The following is a 27,680-nucleotide window of genomic DNA, read 5'->3' on the forward strand; positions in this document are numbered from 1 at the left end:
TTGAGAGGTTTTCCATTACAAAAAAAGATTAATTTCCTTGCATTTCAATCATACTATTTAACATGGTCTTCATAATGACTGGAGTCAGAATTTCTATGTAACTTCTCATATTCTATCGTCATACTCTTTAGGGAGGCTACACGACAAAGTTGATTGTTTGCTTTTGTTCAATATTTGGGGGAAATGGCTAAAGATAGGGAAGACAAGTACACAGTATTAGCTATAATTAGAAAGTTTAAGAAAAAAATATTAAACAGGGACTACAAATCTCTGACCAACTAATCCCACTCTGAAAATCTGTACTACAGGAAAAATTCTCAATATGGAAAAATACAATCACCTATTGGTATCCAAGGCAGGTTGGCTCCAGGACCTCTCATGGATACCAAAATCTATCAATGTCCAAATCTCTAATATAAAATGGCATAGCATTTGCATATCAAACAACACACATTCTCCCATGTATTTTAAATCATTGCTTACATTGCCCAATACAATGTAAATGCTATGTAAAAAGTTGTTACTGGGGCTGAGGTTGTAGCTCAGTGGGAGTGCTTGCCTAGCATGTGTGAGGCACTGGGTTCGAGTCTTAAGAACCACATGTAAATAAATGAAATAAAGGTCCAGTGACAACTAAAAAAATATTTTTTAAAAAAGTTGCTATACTATTTTGTTCAGGGAATATTGATAAGAGGAAAAAAGTCTGTATATGTTCACAATTGAAGCGATTTTTCTCCCAATTTTTTTGATCAGTGGTTGGTTGACTCCATGGATGCAGAACTCAGGGATATGGAAAGCCAATTATGTGTGTAAAAATGTTTTATATTATTTAAAATAGCAAAAATTTGGAGGCAGTCTAAATAATGAGCATATTAGAGAACATTTAAGTGAATTTTATTATGCCTTCCTAATGTAATACTGTACAGGCACCGGAAGAATAATTATGAAGATCATTCAGTGACAAGGCATGTTAGGTTGGAAAATACAAAATTAACTTAATTATGATAAATATATTAAATATATATATATATATATCAGTAATGAATATATTTCAAAACATGTTGTATACCATAAATATATATAATTTGTGCTTGCCAATTACATGAAAATGAAGAAAGAAAAGAGGAATGAAATATACCACATTGCTATCTGTAGTGTTATGGAACTATTGGTCATTTGCCTCCCCATTCTGTTTTCTAATTTTTTTTTGTATATAGTTATATGACTTTTCCTATCATAAAGTTAATATAATTTCAAAAGTTAGGTTGTAAATTGGTTGTGGATTTTGAGTAAGGGAAAACAAAGAAAAAAAAAAGGAGGGATGAATGACATAAAGACAGATTGGGTCACTGGCAGCAATTCAAACACAGGAAGCTCTTCAGTTACCCAGCAACTGAACATTTACACCAGCCTACTGTTCTCCTTTTAAACAATGTTGCCATATTCTGAGATTCTTTTTTTCTTCTTCCCAGTTTTATATTCTGTACCACTTATGAAGCAGAAGACAAAGAGTCAATACCCAAGTATAGTTCCTTCCTTATTCTATAAGGTAAATAGACTGTATATTGAAAAAAACATTTATATTTTATAAGGCAATTTTCAGTTATACTGTTAATGTCTACCAGTATATCAATCACATTTTCTAGATGACTAATGCTTTTGTTGGCATCTATAATGGAAGAAAATATTTGGATGCTAGAATGTGTGCTTCTGCTTTACATTTGTCAGCCAGCTAGCTGTCAGTGTGAAGAGATACAATCCTCTCTAAATTATTTTAGAGATGTTATTCAAAAGCAGGTTAAATAAATATTGGGACCTCATTAATAAATTCTGTGACTGAATCTCTCTTTAATTTATATTGTCAGTAGATCTACAAAATATAATCCCTCAATTAAGAGGGAAGACATAGGATTCCCAAGACTGACTAGATAGAAGGAAAATATGGGATGAGATTGCAAAATACTTCCTTCACCAGAGACTTCGACATGTCTCTAGATGAGCTGATGTCTACATACCACTAGATGCACATCTCCTTCATTCCCCTCCTTTATACCCAGGAGCCCTTCCTCTTTATTTCTTGCTAAAATTCTTCAAGGACTACCTTCAAATGACATTTCCTGCATGAGGCAAACTTCTTCTAGTATTGAGCTTTTCTGGCTGCATGTCACAGAACTATGAGATTTTAGAGCTGGAGATCTTAGAATCATTTAACTTAACATTCTCTCAGAAATCCAGAAAGAAGTGACTTTTCCCAAGGTGTGCTGATGATAGAGGTAAGCAATTTCAAGCGGCCACACAGTGGCCCAGTCACACACTGCTACGTATCACTAAGGTCTATGAAAGTCTTGTCTGCTCTCCCAGCTTGTAAACTCTTTGAGGAGAGAAACAAGTTTTATTTACCTCCAATTTGCCTGGAAGTAAGCACAATGTGAGGCGATATGGCTGGTTTAGCTCAGGTGGTTTAGTCAGAAGAGGTGCTAGTCCAAGGATAGTCATGGGTTTGATTAGTTAGAAACAGTGCTGCTGCTGTAGAAGCCAAAAGCAAGTTTGTGCCCAGAATTTGCTGACATTATAAACTATACAACAAAGTAACCTAAAACAGATAGGAATTAATATCTTTTAAAAGATGCAATAGGAAGAAATATTCCATGACATGAAGCAACTCTATTCTAATGAAAACATGGCAAGCTCTTCTAACCCCAAAGTCATTTGGGTGATGTGTGGTTTTTCCCCTGGACTGAATTACCATTAATAATGAAATAAAAATAAACCTTCAATAGATCTTGTTTTCTTAAATGTATACCCACACACAATCCTTTTTAAATGTGCAAGTGTATGCACATTAAAAAAATCAGAATATTATGTGAAAAAACTGACAAAACTTCTAAGAATGTTTTAAAACTTTGGCCAATTTCTCTATCAAGGATGCTTTATTTCTGAAGGACACAACATTACAAATACAGTAGAACTTGGGAGATTTTAGCTTTTAGTTTGCTACTGTTCCACCCACCCACCTATGTATCCATCTTTTTCTCCATTTCTTCCTTCAACAAATATGAAGAACCTATTATGTGCCAGACATTTAGCTGTGCAGAGCAATGAACTAGGCAGATATGGCAATTATATTTCAGAGAGGAAGACAGACAATAAACAAAAGAAAACAAAGAAGAGAAGTACAAACTGTGATAACACCATTAAGGAAATAAACAGGATGAGAGAAGAGTAATAGGTAACAAGGTGGCAGTAGGAATTAGGTCTGACTAGAATGCATCATATATCCACCTATGTAGTATTAGGGAAATCAATGAACTTTTCTGATACTTAGATCTTTAACATGACAAACCAAAGTTGAATGGATGACATCCAAGTGGAAAGACCTTTGGATGTGAAGTAAGAAAACTTAAGCTTGTGCCCCAGCCTTGACTGTCAAACCTCACCTGCAGTCTCCCTCTGAGACTGCAGGTGAGGTTTGACAATCAAGTATGAGAGCCTGTGGGAGCTGGAGTTACCTTTACACTGAGCCTCCACACTGATGAAAATTTGTTTATTTTAATTTTGAGACAGGTATGGTTATGTTGTATAGGCAAGGTGTGAACTCCTGGACTTGAGCGATTCTCTTGTCTCAGCCTCCTGTGTCACTGAGACTACAGCTGTTTGCCACCACGCCTCACTCACACTTCTTTAAGATTTTACAACTCTGGGGGCTGGGGATGTGGCTCAAGCGGTAGCGCGCTCGCCTGGCATGCATGTGGCCCGGGTTCGATCCTCAGCACCACATACAAACAAAGATACTGTGTCTGCCGATAACTAAAAAATAAATATTAAAAAAAATTTTCTCTCTCTCTCTCTCTCTAAAAAAAAAAAAAATCTTACAACTCTGAATGTTTTTTATTTTCACTAAAGATGACCTCTGAAAACTTCAGAAAGACTAGGTTAAGTTTTCTATTCTACTACTTCTAGCTAAGAAGTACATTTACTTCATGAATAGAATAAATAATGAGATTGGTAGATAATCATTGATAACTCCATTAATGACAATGTATTCTTTTTTTGCACATTAAAAAAAAAAATTAACAAACTGCTTTTATCTTCTCTCTTCTTTTTCCTGTACTTCTTTTTCATCCTTTAGTGAAAGCCCATCATATCCAAGAAAAGAAACCATACCGAGTGTAGTGTGCCATTGCTGGTGGCTGCAGGAGTGCGGGCCCACCGCTCATTTTCCAGTTCTTCCATTACTTGGTTCATGGCACTCTTTAGCCATGTGTCCACAGAAACGCCAATCTGCTTTAGCAGGTCTAGCCGGGCTTCAGCTTTCAACTTAATTATCTAAGGAAACCAAGAAAATGATCAGAAATCAAGGCATTTCCCCCCTTTCATTATTAAATTATTTCCCATTTATTTATTTAGGACAATCTTGATATTCACAAGCAATTCTTCTTGGGTATAAAAGGTAATTTATCATTTGTAGAGAGGAGGAGAAAGGAAAAGAACATAAACACAAGAGCAGTCCCCTAAACATGGCAATAGCATACTTCTTCTTTCTATCTATCTATTGGGGGTGGGGGTATGTGCTGGAGATTGAAGCCAAGGTCTTGTGCTAGATAAGCATATGCTCTACTACTGAGCTACACTTCCAGCCCTTGACTGGGGTTGTGGTCAGCTGTAGAGCGCTCACCTAGTACATTCAAGGCCCTGGGTTCGATCCTCAGCACCATATAAAAATAAATAAATAAAATAAAGCTATAAAAAATTAAAAAAATATATAACTTATGAATAGGAAAAGGAAGTATGCCATAAAGCCTGCTTCCCCTCCCCCCTGTTAACAAGGCTACCCCTCAGAACATCCTGAAATCCAGTATTTTCAGCCTTATAATCCAACTCCTGGTCTTTTTCTTTTCCTCTATAATCCATCTTTTACAGGCTGTGCATGGTCTCATCATGTCACTTCCCTGCTAAAAACTTCTACAACTCTGGAGTGCCTACTGAATATAGAATTACCTAAATTTTAACATGGAACAAGCCATCTTTCAAATTCAACTAATTTCCTCCACTACTTTCCACACATCCTGTGCTCCCACACTACTATGTGCTGTTCCTCTAATATATCATGTGCTCTCATGCCTCTGTTTATGACAGTCCCTCTGTGTATAATATCTTTTTATTGCCTTTTGATGTCTGGTGAGTTCCTACCTTTCAAGAGTCAGTTCAAATATTATCCTTTTTCTGAAGATCTTCATGACCACCCCGCCTCCTTACTCCACACCCCTTTCTCTGCTCCCAAGGCAGGTTATACAGATCCACTCAAAATGTGGTAGCATACCCATTACTTCATACTCATCTGTGCAACTGCTGACCTTTTAAATATAACTAGGCTTCTTTATGACTGGAGCACTGACATTCAGTGCTATTCTTTTGATAAGTGTTTGATAATTTTTTTGAATGAGTATTCTATATAAAGTAACTTCTATTGCTCTTCTAAGAAAAGATTTTACTTTGAAGAGATATACTACTTCAGTTGATATTAATCTTAAGACGCATTCAGTGCCACTGAGTTAAAAACTACTGTTTCCTTTCAATAACCACTTTTTAATAATAAATGATCTCACAAGCTTAAATAACTTCTTTTTAATATTTATTTTTTAATTTTTCGGTGGACACAACATTTTTGTTTTATTTTTATGTGGTGCTGAGGATCGAACCCAGCGTCCCATGCATGCCAGGAGAGAGCGCTACCACTTGAGCCACATCTCCAGCCCCAATAACTTCCCTTTTGATTTGGCTGCCTTTGGTGATTGTTTGTTGATTAATAGTCTTTTTGCTTTTAAGTTATGATGTAGCTGTCAGAAATAGTAGGGATTGGAAAAAAGTTCCTCTTCTACAAATTCAAGAAAGGGAATGATTGCCTCTCTTTAGTCCTTGTTACAAAAAAACTTACTAAACAAGTGACTATAAAACCAATTTTAAATCTGTCTGAAACAGTGACTGCTCTGCTACAACAGGCACGCCTCTGAAAGTCATCCTCCAATGACAGCTCCATGCTTCTCTGATTGACAATCATCTCCAGCCTCATCCAGTATTCATGCCTTTACTTCTGCTTGGGGTAGTCTGCCATCTCCAAAAACCATGGCTGGGAGCAGGGGGTGAGGTGTGCAGTTCAGTGTAGAACACTTGCTTAGAATCAAGTTCTGGGTTCCATCTCCAGCAGCAAAAACACTGCTCCCTCCAACCCAATCAAACAACTTACCAAACAAACAAACAAACAAACAAACAAACAAACCCCAAACAAAACCTCCACCCATGCTAGGAGTGAGTCAATCCCTAAAACATTCCCAGTCTGCCAATCCCTAAAATTCATGCTTTTCTATATCCTACATATCAGCTCTTGCTTTGTTTAGAGAGAATGTTTTGTAAAGATCATTCTGTTCAATAAATGTAATTCATCACACATCAATAGACTTAAAGATAAGAATCATATGATCATCTCAATAGATGCAGAAAAAGCATTCAACAAATACAGCACCCTTTCATGTTCAACACACTAGAAAAACTAGGTATAACAGGAACATATCTCAACATTCTAAAAGCTATCTGTGCTAAGTCCCAGGCCAACATCATTCTAAATGAAGACAAATTGAAAACATTCCTTCTAAAAATGGGAACAAGACAGGGATGCCCTCTTTCACCAAATACTGGCTAGAGCAATTAGACAGATGAAAGAAATTAAAGGGATATGGATAGGAAAAGAAGAACTCAAATTAGCACTATTTGCCAACGATATGATTCTATACTGAGAAGACCCCAAAAATTCCACCAGAAAACATCTAGAACTAATGTTTGAATTCAGCAAAGTATGAGGATATAAAATCAACACTCATAAATCAAAGGCATTTCTGTATATCAGTGACAAATCCTCTGAAAGAAAAACTACCCCATTTACAATAGCCTGAAAAAAAAAAAAACCTTGAGAATCAACTTAACTAAAGAGGTGAAAGACCTCTACAATGAAAACTACAGAACACTAATGAAAGAAATTAAAGAAGACCTTAGAAGATGGAAAGATCTCCCTTGTTCTTGGATAGGCAGAATTAATATTGTCAAAATGACCATACTACCAAAAGTACTATACATATTTAATGCAATTCCAATCAAAATCCCAATGATATTCCTCATAAAAATAGAAAAAGCAGTTTCTTTTTTCTATTTTCTTTTCAGCAAAAGAAACATCAGTGAGGGGAATAGAGATCCTAAAGAATGGAAGCAAATTTTTACCACATGCTCATCAGAGCACTAATCTCTAGGTTATATAAAGAACTCAAAACCCCTGACACCAAAAAAAACCAAATAACCCAATCAGTAAATGGGCCAAGGAACTGAACAGATGATATACAATCAATGAAAAAATATATGTAAAAATGTTCAACATCTCTAGCAATTAGAGAAATGAAAATCAAAACTAACTCTTATGATTTTATCTCACTCTAGTCAGAATGGCAGCTATTAGGAATATAAACAGGGCTGGGGATGTGGCTCAAGCGGTAGTGCGCTCGCCTGGCATGTGTGTGGCCTGGGTTCGATCCTCAGCACCACAAACAAACAAAGATGTTGTGTCTGCCGAAAACTAAAAAATAAACATTAAAAAATTCTCTCTCTCTCTCTCTCCAATAAGTATTGGAGAGGATGTGGGGAAAAAGGCACACCCTTACATTGCTGGTGGGACTGCAAATTGGTGCAGCCATCTGGAAAGCAGTATGGAGATTCCTTGGAAAATGGAGAATGGACCATTTGACCCAGCTATCCTACTCCTCTATACCCAAAGGACTTACAAACAGCATACTACAGGGACACAGCCACATCAATGTTTATAGCAGCACAATTCACAATAGCTAAACTGTGGAACCAACCTAGATGTCCTTTAGTAGATGAATGGATAAAGAAACTGTATATGTTTGGAATATTACTCAGCATTAAAAGAGAATAAAATCATGGTATTTGCAGGTAAATGGATGGAGTTGGAAAATATAATGCTAAGTGAAGTAAGCCAATCCCAAAAAACCAAATGCCAAATGTTTTCTCATATAAGAATGCTGATTCATAATGGGGATGAGGAGGGGAACATGGGAGGAATAGACAAACTCTAGATAAGGCAAAGGGAAGGTATAGAAAGGGAGGGGGCATGGGGGTAAGAAAGAAAATGGAATGAAATGGACATCATTACTCTAACTACATATATGAAGACATGAATGGCATGACTCTACATTGTGTACAACCAGAGATATAAAAAATTGTGCTATATATGTAATATGAATTGAAATGCATTCTGCTGTCATATATAACAAATTAGAATAAATTAAAAAACAAAAAGATCATTCTGTTATTTAGCAAGTAATAAATTCAGCTTAATTGTTTCACATATTAGAATGGTGGTCTCTTTCTTTTAACTTTGAAGTTTCCAATGAGAGAATTCTTTTTTTTTAATTTTATGTATGTATGCATGTGGTAGTGAGGATCAAACCCAGTGACTCATACATGCTAGGCAAGTGCTCTACCACTGAGCCACAACCCCAGCCCCCCAATGAGAGAATTCTGATGACCCTCTCTTGGTGGCTCTCTGTTCGACTCTCACAGATTCCACTCATAATCCTATTTTAGTCGACTTCTTCTTGGGAAGTTGGTATCAAAAACAACCTGATCTCTGATTTGTTCAAGTGGGGTTTTATGGCTGAATTAATGTTGTTATCTTAAGAGATTTTAAAGCATATAATTTTTTTTAAATGGAGGCAAAATTCACCATCGTAACCATTTTAAAGTTCAAAATTTAATGGTTTGGGGTATCATATAGATTGTTCTATAAAGTAATTAGAGTTTTGGCTTAAAGGCACATCACTTGGTAAATATTCTTTTTTTTTTTTTTTTTAAATATTTTTATTTTTTAGTTCTCGGCAGACACAACATCTTTGTTTGCATGTGGTGCTGAGGATCGAACCCGGGCCGCAAGCATGCCAGGCGAGCGCGCTACCGCTTGAGCCACATCCCCAGCCCTTGGTAAATATTCTTGAAAAATTAGCTTTTTTGATCGCTCATCAAAAAATAAATTTAATATGTAATTAAAAGACAGAAAAAAAAAAGAATCTTTACCTTTCTTTTGTCTTCCCTCCCTCCCTTTTTTGGTAATAGCTTTATGGACATATAATTCATATACCATAAATTCATTCATTTAAAGACTATAATTCAATGGTTTATAGTACATTCATAGTGGACGCAATCATTTCTGTCAATTTTAGAACATTTTCATCATCCCTGAAATCAGCTCAGTATGATTGAGCTATTACTCATTCCCTGCTGCCTTGAACAGCCACTAGTCTGCTTTCTGCCTGTATAGATTTGCCTCTTCTAGATATTTAATATAAATTAAATCATAAAATATGTGGATTTTTTGTGATTAGCTTCTTTCACTTAGCATGTTTTTAAAATTTTTTTTTAGTTATACACGGACACAGTATCTTTATTTTGTTTATTTTTATGTGGTGCTGAGGATCGAACCTAGGGTCTCACATGTGTGAGGCGAGTGCTCTACCACTGAGCCACAACCCCAGCCCCTCACTTAGCATGTTTTTAAGATTAATCTTTGTTGTAACATCTATCAGTACTTCCATCTTTTTAATGGCCAAATAATATTCTGTATTTGTCAACTAATGGACACTTGGGTTTTTTCTATTTTTTGACTATTATAATGTAGTTATAACATTCAGGGCTGGGGATGTGGCTCAAGTGGTAGCGCGCTCGCCTGGCATGCGTGCGGCCCGGGTTCGATCCTCAGCACCACATACCAACAAAGATGTTCTGTCCGCCGAGAACTAAAAAATAAATATTAAAAAATTCTCTCTCTCTCTCTCCCCTCTCTCTTTTAAAAAAAACATTCATATACAAATTTTTCTGTGTACATGTTTTCATTTCTCTAGGGTGTATAGATAGGAGTACATTGCTGGGTCATAAAGCAACAACCTCACTTGCAGAATCACTGTTGATCCCACCAGCAGCATATGGTTTCTCCATATCATGGCAAACAACTATTAATGTCTGCCTTTTTGATTCCAGTCAGTCTAGTAGGTGTGAAACTCATGGCTTTGTTTGCATTTCCTTGATGACTAATGGTGTTAAGCATCTTTTCAAGTGCTTATTAGCCATCTGTACATCATTGGAGAATTATCTATTCAGAGTCTTTGCCCATTTTAAAATTGGGCTGATTGTCTTATTATTTTTGTCTTTTTATGATGAGTTTTCATGTATTCGAGAAACAAGTCCCTTATCAAGTACATGATTTGCAACATTTTTTTCCATTCTGAGATGTTGTTCACCTTTTTGACTGCATCCTTTATTTTTATTTTTCTGGATTGAACCCAGGAGTACTTAACCATTGAGCCACATCTATAGCTCTTTTTTTTTTTTAGACAGGGTCTCACTAAGTTGCTGAGGGCCTCCATGAGATGCTGGGATTACAGGCATGTTGCTACTACACTTGGCTTTGCATCCTTTAAAGTATAAAAGTTTTTAATTCTGACGAAGTTTAATTTATGTAGTTTTCCCCCCACATTTTTTGCTTGGGCTTTTGGTGTCAAATATAAGAAACTAATCCAAGGTCATGAAGACTTACTCCATGGTTTCTTTTTAGAGTTTCATAATTTTACCTGTTACATTTAGATTACTTTGGAATTAACTTTTGATCTGATGTTAATTGTTAAAATAATTAACTGGTAGGCTATGAGACTAAGGTGGCTCCAGTGTCCTGGATTCCTATGTAAATAAATAGGAACCCAACTCAGTGTAAAGGGTAAAATGAAAAAAGCTTCACCAGTCAAAAACTGCCATCTACCTTCTAACAGGAAAGGATCTAAATGAGGCTACTGCTCCACATTAACCAATCAAATATTTTCTTTGTTTTGCTTTCTGGTTCATCCTACAAATCCTCCAAGCACATGCTTAATCCCAGTGGCTCGGGAGGCGAGACAGGAGGATCACTGTTCAAAGCTAACCTCAACAGCAAGGCTCTAAGTAACTCAGTGAGACCCTTTCTCTAAATAAAAATACAAAAAAGGGCTGGGGATATGGCTCAGTGGTTGAGTGTCCCTGAGTTAAACCCTCAGTATCCCATCCCCCAATTCATCAGTGTACCTATATGAGAGAAGATCATAAGACACCATTTCAGGAGGGGTCCTATCACATGCCAGTAAGAATGAATGCTGCATAGAGAGACCAAGAAGAATCTGGACAGGCCTTGCTTGGTTTCCCCACTCAGTCTATTAGCACTAGATCATACTCCTTTGTCCGATAAATTTCTATGTGGTTGTCCATACTTCAATCATGTCTATGCGATGAAGTCTCCATAAAATGAGGTTTGGAGAGCTTATGGACATTTGCATGCATGGAGGCTTGCAGGAAGGTGAACAAAAGCTCATTTTCATGTTGGGATGGTGGTGTACAACTCCATGGGAATGGAAGCTTCTGGACTCAGGATTCTTCTAGATCTTGCCCTATATATGTCTTCATCTAGCTGTTTATTCATATCCTTTAAAATACCCATTATAATTGGTAAATGTGTTTCTCTGAGTTCTATGAATGGCTCTAGCCAATTAATTTGGCCTAAAGCAAGGGGCTTGTGGGAATCCCAACTTTTAGGCAGTTGGCAGAAGTTCTGGAAACCTGGGCTTGTGATTTGTATCTAAAGTGGGGGCAATCTGGGGCCAATCTGTGGGATCTGATGCCATTTCCAGGTTGATAATGTCAGAGCCGAACTAAATCACTGCCAGGTGTCTATTGAAGAACTGAATGCTTGCTGGCTGGTGGGAAAAAAAAAATTCCTGTATATTTTGGGATCATGAAAGTGATCTGTGTTGTGAGCATAGAGCAGGGGGAATTAGTTTGGTTTGTTTCCTCAAAATCCTCAAGAGATTCCAATTGTTTATTTATTTATATATTTGGTACCAGGGATTGAGCTTAGGGGCACTCAACCACTGAGCCACACCCCCAGTCCTATTTTGCATTTTATTTAAAGACAGGGTCTCACTGAGTTGATTAGCACCTTGCTTTTGCTCAGTCTCCCCAGCCATTGGGATTACAGGCATGTGCCACCACCCAGCTCCAATTGTTTATATTTTAACAATTGCTTATAAACAGAATTTTCCAGTGTTTTCAAATCAATTTTGATGATATGCAAACTGATTAAAAGCTTTGGAATATACCTTTCTGTAAATTTTATGGTATTCCAGATAATACTTAACCAAATCATTTTTAGAACCTTTAAAGCCTTTAAAATAATGTTCTAGATCTTTTTGGACACATAATCTTATGGTATTAACACAGTCAAGTACCTTGATTTTAATACAAAATTTAATAAGTACAACCAAGTGTTAAACCACAGTTCAGTTTATGAAATTTTTGACAGTTTTATATCTAATTTTTACTTAGTTCTTTTGCTTTGAAATATAATTTCTCTAAGGACAAAAGACTATGGTCTACTGCAATCTTGCTATTTAGGATAGTGCCTTGTAGGAGGGAGTCAGTAATGGTAGGTAGTAGTATTTGCCACTTTATATTTGCTATCTTAAAAAACTACTCCAAACACCTTTTATTATATATACTAGGAATTATATGATCATATTTTTTCATTTAATTCAATTAGATTAATTCTGAGGTGGGTACATTAAACTCCATTTAACAGATGAGAAAAATGATTTAACTGCGATCATACTGATTTTGGTAAATTTTTTTTTACCAATGGTTCCTAATGAATCATGCCTTCTTGTCCAAGTGGTCCTCTCCCATACTGATTCTGGGCTTGTCCTTGTGATTTGGTTTGGCCAAATCCATTTGCTAGAAGCAGAAGCTCACTGATAAGGGCCATTCAACTTTGTTAGGGAGGCCAATTTTACCTATGTGAGGATGAAAGAACACACGGGAAAGATCCAGCCCTCCAGGCAACTCTATGGCTGAATGTAGTGCTTAAGTAATATCAGGAAAAAACCAGTAAAAGAAATGCAGTTAACATCCAGCATAGTAAAAGGCAATAAAACACTGCTGCTTTTGCTATAAAGTTAGGGATGGTTTTTAAAGGCAACAACAAATTATTGTTTGAATAATTTAATTTTGGTATGTTTGGGTATTTTCCAGGTATCATTCTGTTACTGATTTTTAATTTAGTTCTGATGGGTCACAGAACTTACTTTGAATCTTTTCTTTTTTTTTTTTTTTGTAGTTGTAGAAGGACAGAATGCCCAGAGTCAGTGTGGGAGGGGACTGCTTAGATAAGGCGACATGTTTCATTAGGAACCATTGGTAAAACAATTTACCAAAATCAGTATGATCTCAGTTAAATCATCTTTCTCATCTGTGAGATGGAGTTAAATGTGTCCACCCCCAGAATTTTTCTATGGATTAAATAAAAAATATTTATGGTTATTTTATGTGGTGCTAAGGATTGAACCCAGTGCCTCACACACAGCCCTGTATGTGAATCTTTATAAACTTAGTGAGACTGATTAACAATCCAGTATATGATGCAGCTAAATGGTACATGTGTATTTTAAAAGACATACATTCTACTCTTGTGCATCAGAATAGTCTGTGAATGCCAATTAGGTAAAGTCGTATAGTAGCGTATAGGGTGAAGTCTTTCCATAGTCTTACTGATTTTCCATCTCCTTGTTCTATTATTTGCTGAAAAGGGGTTATTAACTTTCCTAACTGTAGATTTGTCTTTTCTTCTTTTAGTTCTGTCAGGGTTTGATTCATGCATTTTGTAGTTATATTGTTAGTTACACAAATATCCAAGATTATTGTATCTTGATGAACTGACCCTTTCATCATTATGAATCATCTTTTTATTGGCCTGAAATTCATTTTGTCTGACATTAATATACTCATTACTGGTTTCTAATGATCAGTGTTTGTTTGCCTGCAGTAAGCAATAGCTAAAATTTCTGCTTAGTTTTTTCTTTCTTTCTTTCCTTTTTTTTTTTTTTTTTTGCCTTTCAGCCAGTTATTTCCTGGCAAGCTCCTTAGAGTATGTTTCACATAAGGACTCAGGTTTTGGCCAAGGATTGGATGGTAATTTACATGCAAATTTTAGGGCTGCCTGATGTCCATCCTCAAGTCATTAAGAACAAGGATCTCTGCTTGTACTCTAGTGTGCTGCCCTTCACAGTTTAAGAGCTGCTTAATGCAAATGTCACCAGTACAGGCCCATTCTTTGAAATGGCGATTCCTCTTTGGTTTTAACATGCTTTGGGTCATTTTTCAGCTCTGTCAAATGATTTTTGTTTTAATGTTTTTATCCCAGATTAATAACTGTTATACAAAACAGTGAGCCTTTTATAAGCTAATCCCTCTACTATAGTTTAAATCCAAAATGCTCCCTAAAGGCCCATGTGTTATAGGTTTAGTTCCCAGCCTGGTATGATTGGGAGGTGGTGGAAACTTGTAGGACCCAGTGGGAGGTCTTCCAGTCACAGGGGGTATGCCTTTGAAGGGGATAATGGGACCCTACCCCTTTTTCTTGCTGTCTTGTTTGTGGCTTGGTTATGAGGTAAGCAGCTTTGCTCCATCATGTGTTCCCCATCATGACGTGTTTCCTCACCACAGGCCCAAAGGCGGTGGGATGAGACAAATGAACTAAAACCTCAAAACTAGGAGCAGAAATAAAGCTTTTCTCTTTACTTTTATCTGGGCCCCCACCCCACTAGTGCTGGGAATCAAACCCTGGGCCTCAGAAATGCTAAGTGAGTGATCTGTCATTGAATTACAATGCCAGCCCCCAACCTTTTCTCTTTACAAGGAGATTATCTCTGGTATTTGTTACAGTTAACAGAAAACTGTCTAATATACTCCCATTACAAAAAGCAAAAACTGGGGGCTGTGGCTGTGGCTTAATTGTAGAGCACTCACCTAGTGTGGGGGTGAGGCACTGGGTTAGATCCTCAGCACCACATTTAAATAAGTAAAGCAAAGGTATTGTGTCCAACTACAACTAAAAAATACTTTTAAAAAGGCAGAAACTGCTATCGAGATATATTCTACATTCAAAAAGAGTTGCAAAGAAGTCTAAAAATTTTGTTCAGTTGTTGTTCTGATACTGCTTAATATATATAAAAGGATAAAGCAGTTCCTTAAAAAGAAAGAAAGGGGCTGGGGCTGTAGCTCAGTGGAAGACACCTGCTTCACATGTGCGAAGCACTGGGTTCAATCCTCAGCACCACACAAAAATAAATAAAGATATTTAAAAAAAAGGAGAGAAAAAAAAGAACTGAGATTTTCAATGTAAATGCGAAAAAAAAAATTCAAAAAAATTTAATAAAATCCCTCTAACTTTAAATTTTAATTGGATATATCAAAATTAACTCATGATCATAAAACAATAATAAATGCATAGCACTAAATCTAAGACAGAGGGGCTGGGATTGTGGCTCAACAGTAGAGCGCTTGCTTAGCATGGGTGGGATCCGGGTTCAATCCTCAGCACCACATAAAAATAAAGGCATTGTGTTGTGTCCATCTACATCTAAAAAAATAAATATTAAAAAAATAAATCTAAGAAAGAACAAAAAATAAATAATGCTCACAGTAATAAGCCCAGACCTTCATAACCCAGACATTAGTGTCTAAATTTCATTCTCTATTAAAAGAAATCTGAGGGCTGGGATTATGGCTTAGTAGTGGAGTGCTTGCCGAGCATGTTCGAGGTGCTGGGTTCGATCCTCAGCACCACATAGAAATGAATGAATGAGATGGAGGTGTTGAATCCAATTACAACTAAAGAAAAGAAAATGAAAAATAAATGAAAGAAAGGAAACAAACAAACAAACAAACAAACAAATAAATCTGATCTCCTTGGAGCTAATTCTAAGTCTGGGCAGGGAAAATATAAGGTGAGCCTATGAAAGCTTGTTGTGCTTAAAAGAAAGTATTCAAACTATTGGGGTAACATCAAAGGGACACAGAAGACAGTCTGAATGGACTCCAACTTTAGATAATACGGGGCCAAATTTAGATAATATGGGATTTAGAAAATGACAACTGAATTAATCTAACAAAAAATGAACAAAAATTCATAAGCTGAAAATATATAGGATAAGACTCCATGAAGAGACACAAGGATAAGGATAACTACCAGGAAAAGAACACCTATAGCTGGGCGTGGTGGTACATACCAATAATCTCAGTCATTGGGGAGGCTGAGACAGGAGGATGGTAAATTCACAGCCAGCCTCAGTAACAGTAAGGTGTTAAGCAAGTAGTGAGGCCCTGTGTCTAAATAAAATACAAAATAGGACTGGGGATATGGCTCAGTGGTCGAGTGCAACTGAGTTCAATCCCCCATACCAAACCAAACCACCCAACCAACCAACCAACCAAATAAACAAACAAAAATACCTATAATAGGGGCTGGGGCTGTAGCTCAGTGGCAGAATGCTTGCCTAGCATGTATGAGGCACTGGGTTTGATCCTTAGCACCACATAAAAATAAATAAATAAAATAAAAATAATTGAAAAAAAAGAAGAACACCTACAATTGAAGTAAGAACTAAAAATTCTTAGAGCTTGAACAAGGCTCAGAGATGTAGCAGTTCTGTCTAAACTGAATTAAGGAACCTTGTTTGATACTGGCATTAGTTTAGGACTAAACTAGCTCTATTGGAAAGGTGACTCAAGACCAGCCTAAATACAGCCTCCAAACAACCCTCAAAGGGCAACTCTGATCTGCTGGTAACTGGTCAAGCAGTCAAAACAAATTCAATAGTTAGCAGGAGAAAAGAGAATCTGGACACTTAATAACCAAGCATTCACAATTTCTAGCATTCTGTAAAAAATTCTGGGCATTTGAAAAGCAGAAAAATGTAAGAGCTATAGCCAAGAAAAAAAATCCTTTAAAATTTAAGAAAGGAATAATACAAATCTTACACAAACTCCTTTAGAAAATAGGAGTTGTGAAAATTTACTAATTGATTTTATAAGAGCAGCACATTTTTTTTGGGGGGGGGGAAACAAAAATAAAGACCTATTATAGGCCAGTATTTGTCACGAATACAGATATAAAAATTCTTTTTTTTTTTTTTGGCAGTGAGGATTGAACCCAGGGGCACTCAAACACTGAGCCACATCCCCAGCCCATTTTTGTATTTTTTAATTTAGAGAGGGTCTCACTGAGTTGCTTAGGGCCTTGCCAAGTGGTTGAGGCTGGCTTTGAACTTGTGATCCTCCAGCTTCAGACTCCTGAGCCACCAGAATTATAGGCATGCACTTGGCCAGATACAAAAATTTTTAGTAAATATTTGTCAACTGGATACATAAGTAGACAAAATGGATAACACATTATGATCAAAGGGATTTATTTTAGAAATTTAAGGCAGGTTTAACATAAGAAAATGAGTTGATATAATTGGCTGTTCAAAGAGAATAAAAGAGAAAATGAAATTAATCTCTTAAGTAGATGTTAAAAAAAAAAGATTTGGCAAAATTCAACTTTTGTATTCATGCCAAAAGGAAGAAAAAAAAATATACCCAAAACCCAAACCAAAACCTTCTCCTTAATTTGATTAAGGACACTCAGCAAAAAATCTAGAACTAATGTTACATCTAATGATGAAATTCTAGATGCTTCCCCTATTGTCAGGAAAAAGGCAAAGATGTTGGCACTTACCATTTCTATTCAATATCCTACTAGAAGGTCAACCCAGTATATCAAGGCAAGAAAAATAAAAGGCAAATATGTTGAATATGAAAAAACAAAACTATTATTGGTAGATAACACAATCATGAAGAGAGATTACCCTAAGCAATCTACTAAAAAGAACTAATAAGTAAATTAGGCAAGGTCAAAGAATACCAGGTCAGTAAATATAAAGTATCAATTTTATTATGACATACTAACAACCACCAATTATGAAAAATTTTCTGCAATCTGTATTTGGGGTAAAATTGGGAGTTCATAACCAACTTGATTCTAATGTATGAAATATGATATGTCAAGAGCTTTGTAATGTTTTGAATAACCAATAAAAAAATAAAAAATAAAAAAAAGAGAAAAAAAAATTTAAAAGAACAATTTATAACATTAAAACCATAGACTTGGGGATTAAATCTGACAAAACATGCCTGAAACCTTTACATTAGAAACTATAAAATATTATGAAAAAAATAAAGACTTTTTAAACAAATGGAGATTTCTTCATTAATTGAAATCCTCAATATTATTGAGGGGTCAATTTTCATCAAATTGATTTATTCAGTACAATTCCAATCAAAATCCCAGCCATCTTTTTTTCTTTTTTTTTTGTAGAAACTGATAAGCTGATGAAAATGAGAATAGTCCAAACAATTTGAGGACTTATACTAACTGATCCCAGGACTTATTATTCTAAAGTCATTAAGACTGGACACTGTATAAGGATAGACATATAGATCAATGGAACTGAACACAATCAAAGGAAGATTCACACATACATAGTCAGTTGTATTCAGTAGAGTTGCACAAGTAATGAGGCAAACTGCTGGGAAAAATGCATCTCTATGTTGAAACGAAAAACCATGACTGTTAACTCAAACTGGACCTCAACAACTGAAATAATTCTTAGGATCATAACCCAAACAGAACACTAAAACTACAACACTTTTTAGTGTGGGCCAAAAATGTCTTAAGATTTAACCATAAGAAAATACTGATAAATCAGATCTCACCCAAATTAAAAATTTACAATATAGAAAATGAAAAGCAAGCCAAGATCTGACAAAAACATTCACAATACATATATTTGAAAATGATTAGTACATAGAATTAAGACTGACCCAAATTTTAAAAATGGGTAAAATACTAAAAAGGATATATGTTTGGCCAAAAAATTATAAGACTCAGCATCTTAGCAATAAAATGCAAATCAGAAACACAATGAAATATATTGTATATCCACTCAAATGGCCAAATATAAAAAAACCAATGATAGTAAATGCTGGTGAAGGAACTGGAACTCCTATATCTTTTTTTAAAAATATTTATTTATTTTTTTTTAGGTGTAGACGGACACAATACAATGCCTTTATTTTTATGTGGTGCTGAGGATTGAACCCAGGTCCCCATGCTAGGTGAGCGGTCTACCTCTGAGCCACAATCCCAGCCCCTGGAACTCCCATATCTTGGGAGTGTAATATGGTACAGTCACTTTGGAATACACGTTGGCAGTTTCTTATAAATACACACTTACAATATGATTTAGCAATTCCACTTTTAGAGAAATCAAAACATGTCCAATCTTGTATATTACTTGTATACTCTTATAAATAAAGAGTAAAAATCTGGAAATAACCTAAATATATATGTACAGGTAAATGGGTAAGCAAATATATGTATCGAAAGGGAGAGACTTGATACAAGAGTACATACTCTCTTTCATTTAAAGAAAATACAGAATAAGTAAAGTTAATCCATACGATAGAAAACACTTCCGTTGTTACCTGGTCACAAGATAACTTTCTGAGATGACAGAAATATTTTATATTTTGATTGTGGTGGTGATTTAGGCTATATATTTGTCAAAGTTCATTGAATTATACATTTAATATGGTTATATTTTACTGTATATATAGTATATTTTGATAAAGTTGATTTAAAAAAAAAATCAGGTCAGAACAATACTCAAGAGAGAAAATACCTATTCACTCCACCAGAGATAATGAATACTTCGACAAACACAATGGGGTAAAAAAGAACCTTTACAGTAGAAAGACCCAGTAGCACCACCTTAATTAAGTGACTACTCATATCATTAACTGCAGACAACTTGATTCTATATGATTCCTGATGTTATGGAAAACATGGCATCACCACTGAAGCATTCCAGCCTAAAATCTAACCTGCCTCTAACTAGGCTGGTAGACCTAACTTCCACCTTACAGAACAGAAATAATGTGTCAGTCTAATAAATGTATAAAGCCAATATTGCAAAACATAATATAGATGTTAAATATAGATGTCAGTAAGTCCATGTTTATTATTCTCTTTTCTGTATGCTTGAAAATTTTTGCAACAAAAAATTTTAAAAATGATTAGTTGCCTGGTGTGGTGGCACATGCCTATAATCCCAGCATCTTGGGAGGCTGATCTCTAAATAAAATACAAAATAGGGCTGGGGATGTGGCCTATTTTAGTAGACATTAGTGGTCGAATGTTCAATTCCCCATACCAAAAAAAAAAAAAAAAAAAAAGTGATTAGTCAAGAGGTCTGCTAACATTAAGAGTACATTAAGAAACTGCACAATAACAGGCTCTAACATAATGTAAGTTTGGACACAATGTGATTGGAAATTGTTTTTATAGTAGGTTCAAACTTGTCATTTCATTATCCTTGTAATAATGAGGTCTTAACTTTTTACATAACTGGATTTTTTTTATAACATTACATCAAGGGTCTTAACTATTTTTGAGTCACTGAGGGACAAGAGTAGCACAGTAATTTTAAATTACTCATGTATGATAACACTCTATGAGATGACAATTTAAGATAAAACAGGGCTAGGCATAGTGGCACACACCTGTAATCCCAGCAACTCAGGAGACTGAGGGAAGAGGATTGTGAATTTGAGGCCAATTGCAGCAATTTAGCAAGACCCTATCTCAACATAAAAATAAAAAGGCTGGGAGCATGGCTCAGTGGTAGTGTGCCCCCGGGTTCAATATCTCAATCCCTAGTACCAGGCGTGGGGGGAACTTGTATCTATAAAAGTGTGCTTATATAAAGAATAATTTGATATTTTTCTTTTGTTAATTCACTGATACTATATAACTGAACTCTGGATTTTTTTTTTTGGTACTGGGGATTGAACTCAAAGGCACTTAACCACTGAGCTACATCCCCAGCCCTATATTGTATTTTTATCTAGAGACAGGATCTCACTGAGTTGCTTAGTGCCTAGCTTTTGCTGAGGTTGGCTTTGAACTCATGATCCTCCTGCCTTCGCCTCCAAAGTTGTTGGGATTACAGGTGTGCATCACTGTGCCTGGCTGGACTTTGGTTTTCAAATACACATTTAATTCAGATCATAGAGTCTAGTGAACATCTTGGACAAAGGATAATGTAGTCTATAGTTCCTCTTACAGATCTTACACCAAAGGAGGTTACTAAAAATGTCCTATTTTTGATTTCTCACATTAGTTTTCTCCTTGTTGTGTTAATCATTTCATTGTTCAAAAAAACAGAACTCGACCAACCCAGAAAAAAGGTATAATGTAAACTAAAAAACATTCTGAAACAATATAAGTCATGAACAGACTAGACTACTATTTAAAACTTTTGATTTCTTGACAAGCTACTTTAAAGAACACACACACCTTTTTAAAAAAATTTTTTTAGTTGCAGATGGACACAATACCTTTATTTTTATTTAAATTTATCCATCTATCTATTTATTTCTTCTTTATTTTTAAAAATATTTTTAGTTGTAGATGGACAAAATAGCTTTATTTATTTATTTATGTGGTGGTGAGAATCAAACCCAGTGCCTCATATGTGCTAGGCAAGTGCTCTACCACTGAGCCACAACCCCAGCCCTTATCTTCTTTTTATTTATTTATTTATCTTTTGTGGGGGTACTAGGGGTTGAACTCAGGAGCTCTCAACCACTGAGCCACATCCCCAATCCTATTTTGTGTTTTATTTAGACACAGGGTCTCACTAAGTTTCTTAGTGCCTCACCATTGCTGAGGTTGGCTTTGAACTCTAGATCCTCCCGTCTCAGCCTTAAGATTGGCTGGGATTACAGGTATGTGCCACTGCGCCTGGCTCACCTTCTTTTTTATTGTAGTAAAGTGTATGTAACATAAATTTTCCATGCTAACTAACCATTTGAAGTGTATTGTTCAATGGCATTAAGTACATTCATACTGATGTGCAGCCATTACCACTATCTTCCAGCTCTTTCATTTTGCAAAACAGAAACCCTATACATTAAACAATAATTTCTTGGGAGTAGGTAGGAGGACTGTGAGTTCAAAGCCAGCCTCAGCAACTTAGAGAGGCCCTAAAGCAACTCAGTAAGATGCTGTCTCTTAAAAAAAAAAAAAAAATATATATATATATATATATATATATATATATATGAATGAATGAGAGCTGGGGATATGGCTCAGTGGCTGAGCACTCCTGGGTTCAATCCCCAGTACTAAAGAAAACAAAAAACAACAATTTGCCATTCTCCCTCTCCCAGCCCTTGGTAACCTCCATTCTAATTTTTGTCTGTGAATCTGATTACTTTAGGTGCCTCATCCAGGTGAAATCACACAGTATTTGTCTTTCTGCAACCCTGATCTCTTCTGGTTCTTATTTGCATGGAATATCTTCTTCCACCCATTTATTTCAATCTGTCTGTGTCTTTGGATCTAAAGTTGAGTCTCCTATAGAAAGCAAATTTCTGCCAATTTCTAAGTTTTGATTGGACAATTTAATACATTTATACTTAAAGTAATTACTGATAAGGAAGGACTTACTTCTGTCTTCCTGTTTGTTTTATATATGCTTTATAGCTTTTTAGTCCCTACTTCCTCCTGTATTATTGTCTTTTGTGTTTAGTTGATTTTTCAGTGTCATGTTTTAGTTCCCTTCTCATTTCTTTTTGTATATTCTATAGCCATTTTCATTGTAGTAACATGGGAATTACATTTAACATCATTATGTTGTAAGACTCTAAGCTATTACTTTTTAAATAGTTATGTAAAAAATAACATAAATGATGAATGTGTGTGTATATGACAAAAGGCATTTCAAAAAATTTGAATTCCTAAATACCATATTAAGAACATTATTATTAGCTGGGCATGGTGGTGCATGCCTATAATACCAGTGGCTTGGGAAGCCGAGGCAGGAGGATCGAAGCAAGTTTAAGGTCAGACTCAGCAACTCAGTGAGGCCCTAACCATCTGTTTCAAAATAAAAATTTAAAAAGGGCTGGGGATGTGGCTTAGTGGTTAAGTGCCACTAGGTTCAATCTCTGGTATCAAAAAATAAAAATAAAATTTAAAAAATTAACATTTCATTTAAACAGTTGTCTTATTTTAAATTCCTGAATTAGAGGCTGAAGACGTGATATAGCTGGTACAAATACTCCTGTGACAATCCAAAGATCATAACAGTAAAACAAGAGTTTGTCCGTCACTATTGGTATTATTTTTTGTTGTTGTTCTGTTTTTTAGTATCTGGGACTGAACCCAGAGAACTTAACTGAATCACATCCTAAGCCTTTTTTATTTTATTTTATTTTGAGACAGGGTTTCGCTAAGTTGCTTAGGACTTCATTAAGTTGCTGAGGCTGGCTTTGAACTTGTGATCCTCTTGCTTCAGCTTCCTGAGTCACTGGGATTACAGATGTGTGCCACCATGCCCAGTGAGTATAGTATTTTCATCAGTATCTGGAACATAGCTGATGCAGTTGTTGAATTAATCAGTTAGTAAATCTGCCCCAAATTAACCAGACAAGAATTAAAGATCTCTAGTCTTTGGAAAAGCATTTTTTATATTTTGAATTTCTTCTAGTTGGAAGTTTCTTTAACCTATTACAAAAGACCACAAATGACTTTTATTCTAATTAGCAACACTGAATGGAGACATAATATAGGAAAGACTGGATAAAGCAGATTACTCAATAAGGCTCTTGTTAGCAGGAATTAAAAACCAAACATGAAAGCTATAATGCAATTTTAACCACCTTTCTCTCTCTTGTAACAGGTACTTATAATTAGGTAAAAAGCTATTGAGTAACTATGCAATTCAGAAAAACCAATGCAAAAGATATACAGGCAGAGAAAAGAAAAAGGGTATGTACAGAAACAATTAATGTCAATCTCTCTTGTTTTGTAGTCTATCAAAAAATTTCATTATGACAATCTTGTAAGCATTGTCCCAATACACATGCCCTCCTATTTGCCAGCTAATTTTAGCTGGGAATTTTTTTTTTTTTTAATTCTCTAACATGAGGAAACTGAGAGATCATTTTAAGATAATAGAATTAATTACATTTTACAGACACTCAAAACTGAGATAATCTGACATTATAATTTTAGCATATTCCATATTTTGGAACAAAAATGATCTTTGAGAATGCAGACTTAAATGTATTAGGAGAGATGAGATATTCTGTTGTGGGAATCTCATTTTATATTTTTAGTTTTAAGCTAACAGTGTAGTTTAGCATACTCATACTCATGGAAATAAAAGGTCAACTGGCCTTTATTTAGACTGACAGCTATTAGTACTACTACTATAAAAGATGTGGTAGTAGAGGCACTAGTGAAGTTAAGGTACTAGATAGTGGGCTGGGGATGTGGCTCAAGCGGTAGCGCGCTTGCCTGGCATGCGTGCGGCCCGGGTTTGATCCTCAGCACCATATACAAACAACGATGTTGTGTCCATCAAAAACTGAAAAATAAATATTAAAATTCTCTCTGCTCTCTCTCTCTCTCAAAAAAAAAAAAGGTACTAGACAGTGATACCATGGATGGAGTCTGAAAATGGAAAATATAAGTACAACCCCCTCAGAAAACTTCTGAGACTTGTCCTAAGGTAATCACTTCTGTTCCACTAAGGCGGTAATACTGGCTTCATCCAGAGTGAAGAAAACAAAACAATAGAATAATAATCTCTTCTACCACAAGCCAGTGTTTCCCAAACCAGGCTAGGGCTCGCCAGCAGTACTTGGCCAGCACCAGAGGGTAGTGGTTTAGCCATGACTTTGAATTCAGAGAGGAAAATGGCTGCTCACTATGGAGGCTGTGGGTCAGACTATGCCAGGAATGAAGCAGAGGAGAGGTTACCGCACCTCTTTAGACCACGAAGATGGCAAACCCATTCTGGTTCAAATCACTTCCATGGGGCTCTGTCAAAACCATGCTCATATACCCTGTGTTTGCCTCTGTTGCCTCACCCTTACCCTACAACCACTGAAGCACTTTTTCAAAACCTCTAGAGCAATAAAGGGGTGTTTGAAAATCACTAGTTTTAGATTACCTTCAACCAATGCCAGAATTCCTTGTACAGAGTCCCTGACAGATGCTTGCCCAGAATCCTGAGCCCTTACAGTGTTGCATTATGTACTTATTCTGCCACTCAGAAGATCTGACTCTTAGAAAATATTTCCCAACATCAAAATGAAACCTGCCTCCTTCCTACCTTCATATTTTGGTTCAAGTTCTGTTTCTTGAGGTTGCAAGCCACAGATCTATGTTATTCCCTTTTCCCTGACTAATTAAATTAAATACTATTCACTGGCCAACATCATCCTAAGTCCTACCTCTGCTCTGACAACCCCTCCCCCAGTGCTCCCCGTGTCCTCCACTTCCTGAAGCATACTTGTATGGCCACTCTTTGGCACTTGTGCTTCACAGTCTTGGTTATCTTTGGCATTCTTTAGGCTTTCCTAATAAGAACATAATCTCTTGAGGGTTGTAAAGTCTTGGTCTTTTTTTTTTTTTTTTAAATGTCTACCTCCATATCCCTTCATCATTCTGTAGCAGAGTAGATGAATACACATGTGTGTCCTCTGTGAACTGGCCCTAACCACAATAGTTTACTTCCTTTCTATCACATTTCCTTACAAAAATCTGTTATTCTAATCACTTTCAACTGCCAAACTCTACCCTGTGCCTACCCCCTTTTGCTAATACTTTCTTGTTCTCTCATTTTGACCTCTCCTCCTCTAGGGCAAGGAGTATTAGCCTGGGGTTGATGAACTCTGATGCTGTACACAACATATACATTTCTTTTTTGTGGGAGAGGTTCCATAGTTTTTATGCAACTTTCAAAAGATCTCATGACTCAAAAAAAAAAAAATTACTTTTATAATGCCCTATCACTTCTCAACCAAATCTCTATTACTGAAGACCAAGTTCATTCCCCTGGATTCAGAAACCACCCATATAAGGGAGATTTTTTTTAGGTTCTAAATATATACATATATAATTTTATATAAATATATTCCTATGTATAATTATATAATATATATATAAATTATATATAAATGTTATTATATATTCTATAATATATAAATTATCATTTTATATATAAACATAAATAGCTCTACCATTAACTTGATTATCATTTTACTTTGTGAAACTTTAATATCTTTATTGTGACTTAATTCTTTTGTTATGTAATTTTCATGATTATGAACTCTTCACAGCAGGTTCAAAGTCTGCTATATGTATACTTTCTACAAAGCAGGCACTCAATAATACTACTGTGGACATAAATTAAGATGGTGATTCCCCTTCAACTTAATAAGTGTAGGAACTCAGCTTCAAAGGTGTACATCACAGCTGTGACACTGACTGGAGTTGGGCAAAATGCCATAGTTAGCTGCCCCCTTACCTCTGCTTTACGAATATTTTCTCTAGCTTCATCTATTTTCTGTTCCAGTTCTGCTCGGCTTTGTTCTGATACAGCAACTCCATGGCATTCAAGTTCATTTAGAACCTAAAGAGAAAACAGGTACAGAAAATAATCCTCCTTCTCATCTTTGTTCCTTGAGTGATTATTTGAAAGATTTTAGTAACTAAAACCATGATTCCTTTAACAAATTATTATCCTTTCTTTAACTTGTAATTTTGTTTCATTTATTTATTTAATTTAAAAAATCTGGATTATAGACTCTGTAAGTTGCAAAACTAGTACACACTCCCTTCACCCAACTTCCCCCAGTGGTAAAATTTATATAACTTTACATTAGTAGTTTCCCTTTATCCTCAGGAGATTCTTTCCAAGACCCTCAATGGATGCTAAAAATGCTGGTAATACTGAATTCTAAAATTACTATGTATTTTTCTATAAGCCCTGCAACAATGCTTCTTGGTGGAAGAATTAATCTGTTTTTTTTTTTCTTTTCTACTCTATTTTTATTTTATTTATTTTTTTATTGGTTGTTCAAAACCTTACAAAGCTCTTGACATATCATATTTCAAACATCAGTTTCAAGTGAGTTATGAACTCCCATTTTTACCCCAAATACAGATTGCAGAATCACATCGGTTACACATCCACATTTTTACATAATGCCATACTAGTAACTGTTGTATAGAATTAATCTGTTTTATGTCATGGTGCCTTCTTTGCATCGCTAGTCTTGTATTCTGTCGTTATTAAGTAAAATAAAAGGTTAAACAAAACACTCTGATATTATAACAGTGGATTTGATAATCTAACTGGCTACTCAGTAAGTAACAGGCGGATAGGGTACGTAGTGTAAAAATTATGGTTAAAGTGTTTTGGATCTTGGGTAGGAAAGAATGAGACTTCCATATGTTATTCAGAATGGTGGGCAATTTAAAATATCTAAAATGTTTATTTCTGAACTTTTACATTTAGCATTTCTGGGCTGTGGTTGACTTCAGGTAACTGAAACCATGGATAGTGAACTACAGATAAGTAGGGCTACTGCAATAGAATATAAAAATTGACATTGGCTCAATCTATAGCTCTTACTTGGATTGTACAAGTTTTGACATGCATACCTTTAGTTTTTAAAATACTGTTACAAAACAATTAATGCAAAATTAATGCAAAATGGCATAAGTTTTTTAGTACACTGTATAATCTATTATGGGGTAAAACTGTCATACCATCAATTAATTTTTATTTTTTCCAAACCACTTTTGA

The 27,680-nt window shown here is 35.6% G+C and overlaps 1 protein-coding gene across 5 annotated transcripts in view; it reads right to left on the reverse strand.

The window, feature by feature from the left end:
* The window catches only part of Fchsd2 (FCH and double SH3 domains 2), a 274,587-nt gene that overhangs the window by 23,220 nt on the left and 223,687 nt on the right, over positions 1-27,680 (reverse strand). For all 5 annotated transcript variants that reach the window (XM_078046647.1, XM_005323168.4, XM_021725065.3 and 2 more), the window contains 2 exons: positions 26,397-26,501; positions 4,165-4,326 (listed from right to left, as the gene is read on the reverse strand). In XM_078046647.1, coding sequence (XP_077902773.1) covers positions 4,165-4,326; positions 26,397-26,501 — 267 coding nt within the window. The remainder of the gene's footprint in view (positions 1-4,164; positions 4,327-26,396; positions 26,502-27,680) is intronic.

Source organism: Ictidomys tridecemlineatus, chromosome 4, assembly GCF_052094955.1.
Source record: "Ictidomys tridecemlineatus isolate mIctTri1 chromosome 4, mIctTri1.hap1, whole genome shotgun sequence".
NCBI classification, from domain to species: Eukaryota; Metazoa; Chordata; class Mammalia; order Rodentia; family Sciuridae; genus Ictidomys; species Ictidomys tridecemlineatus.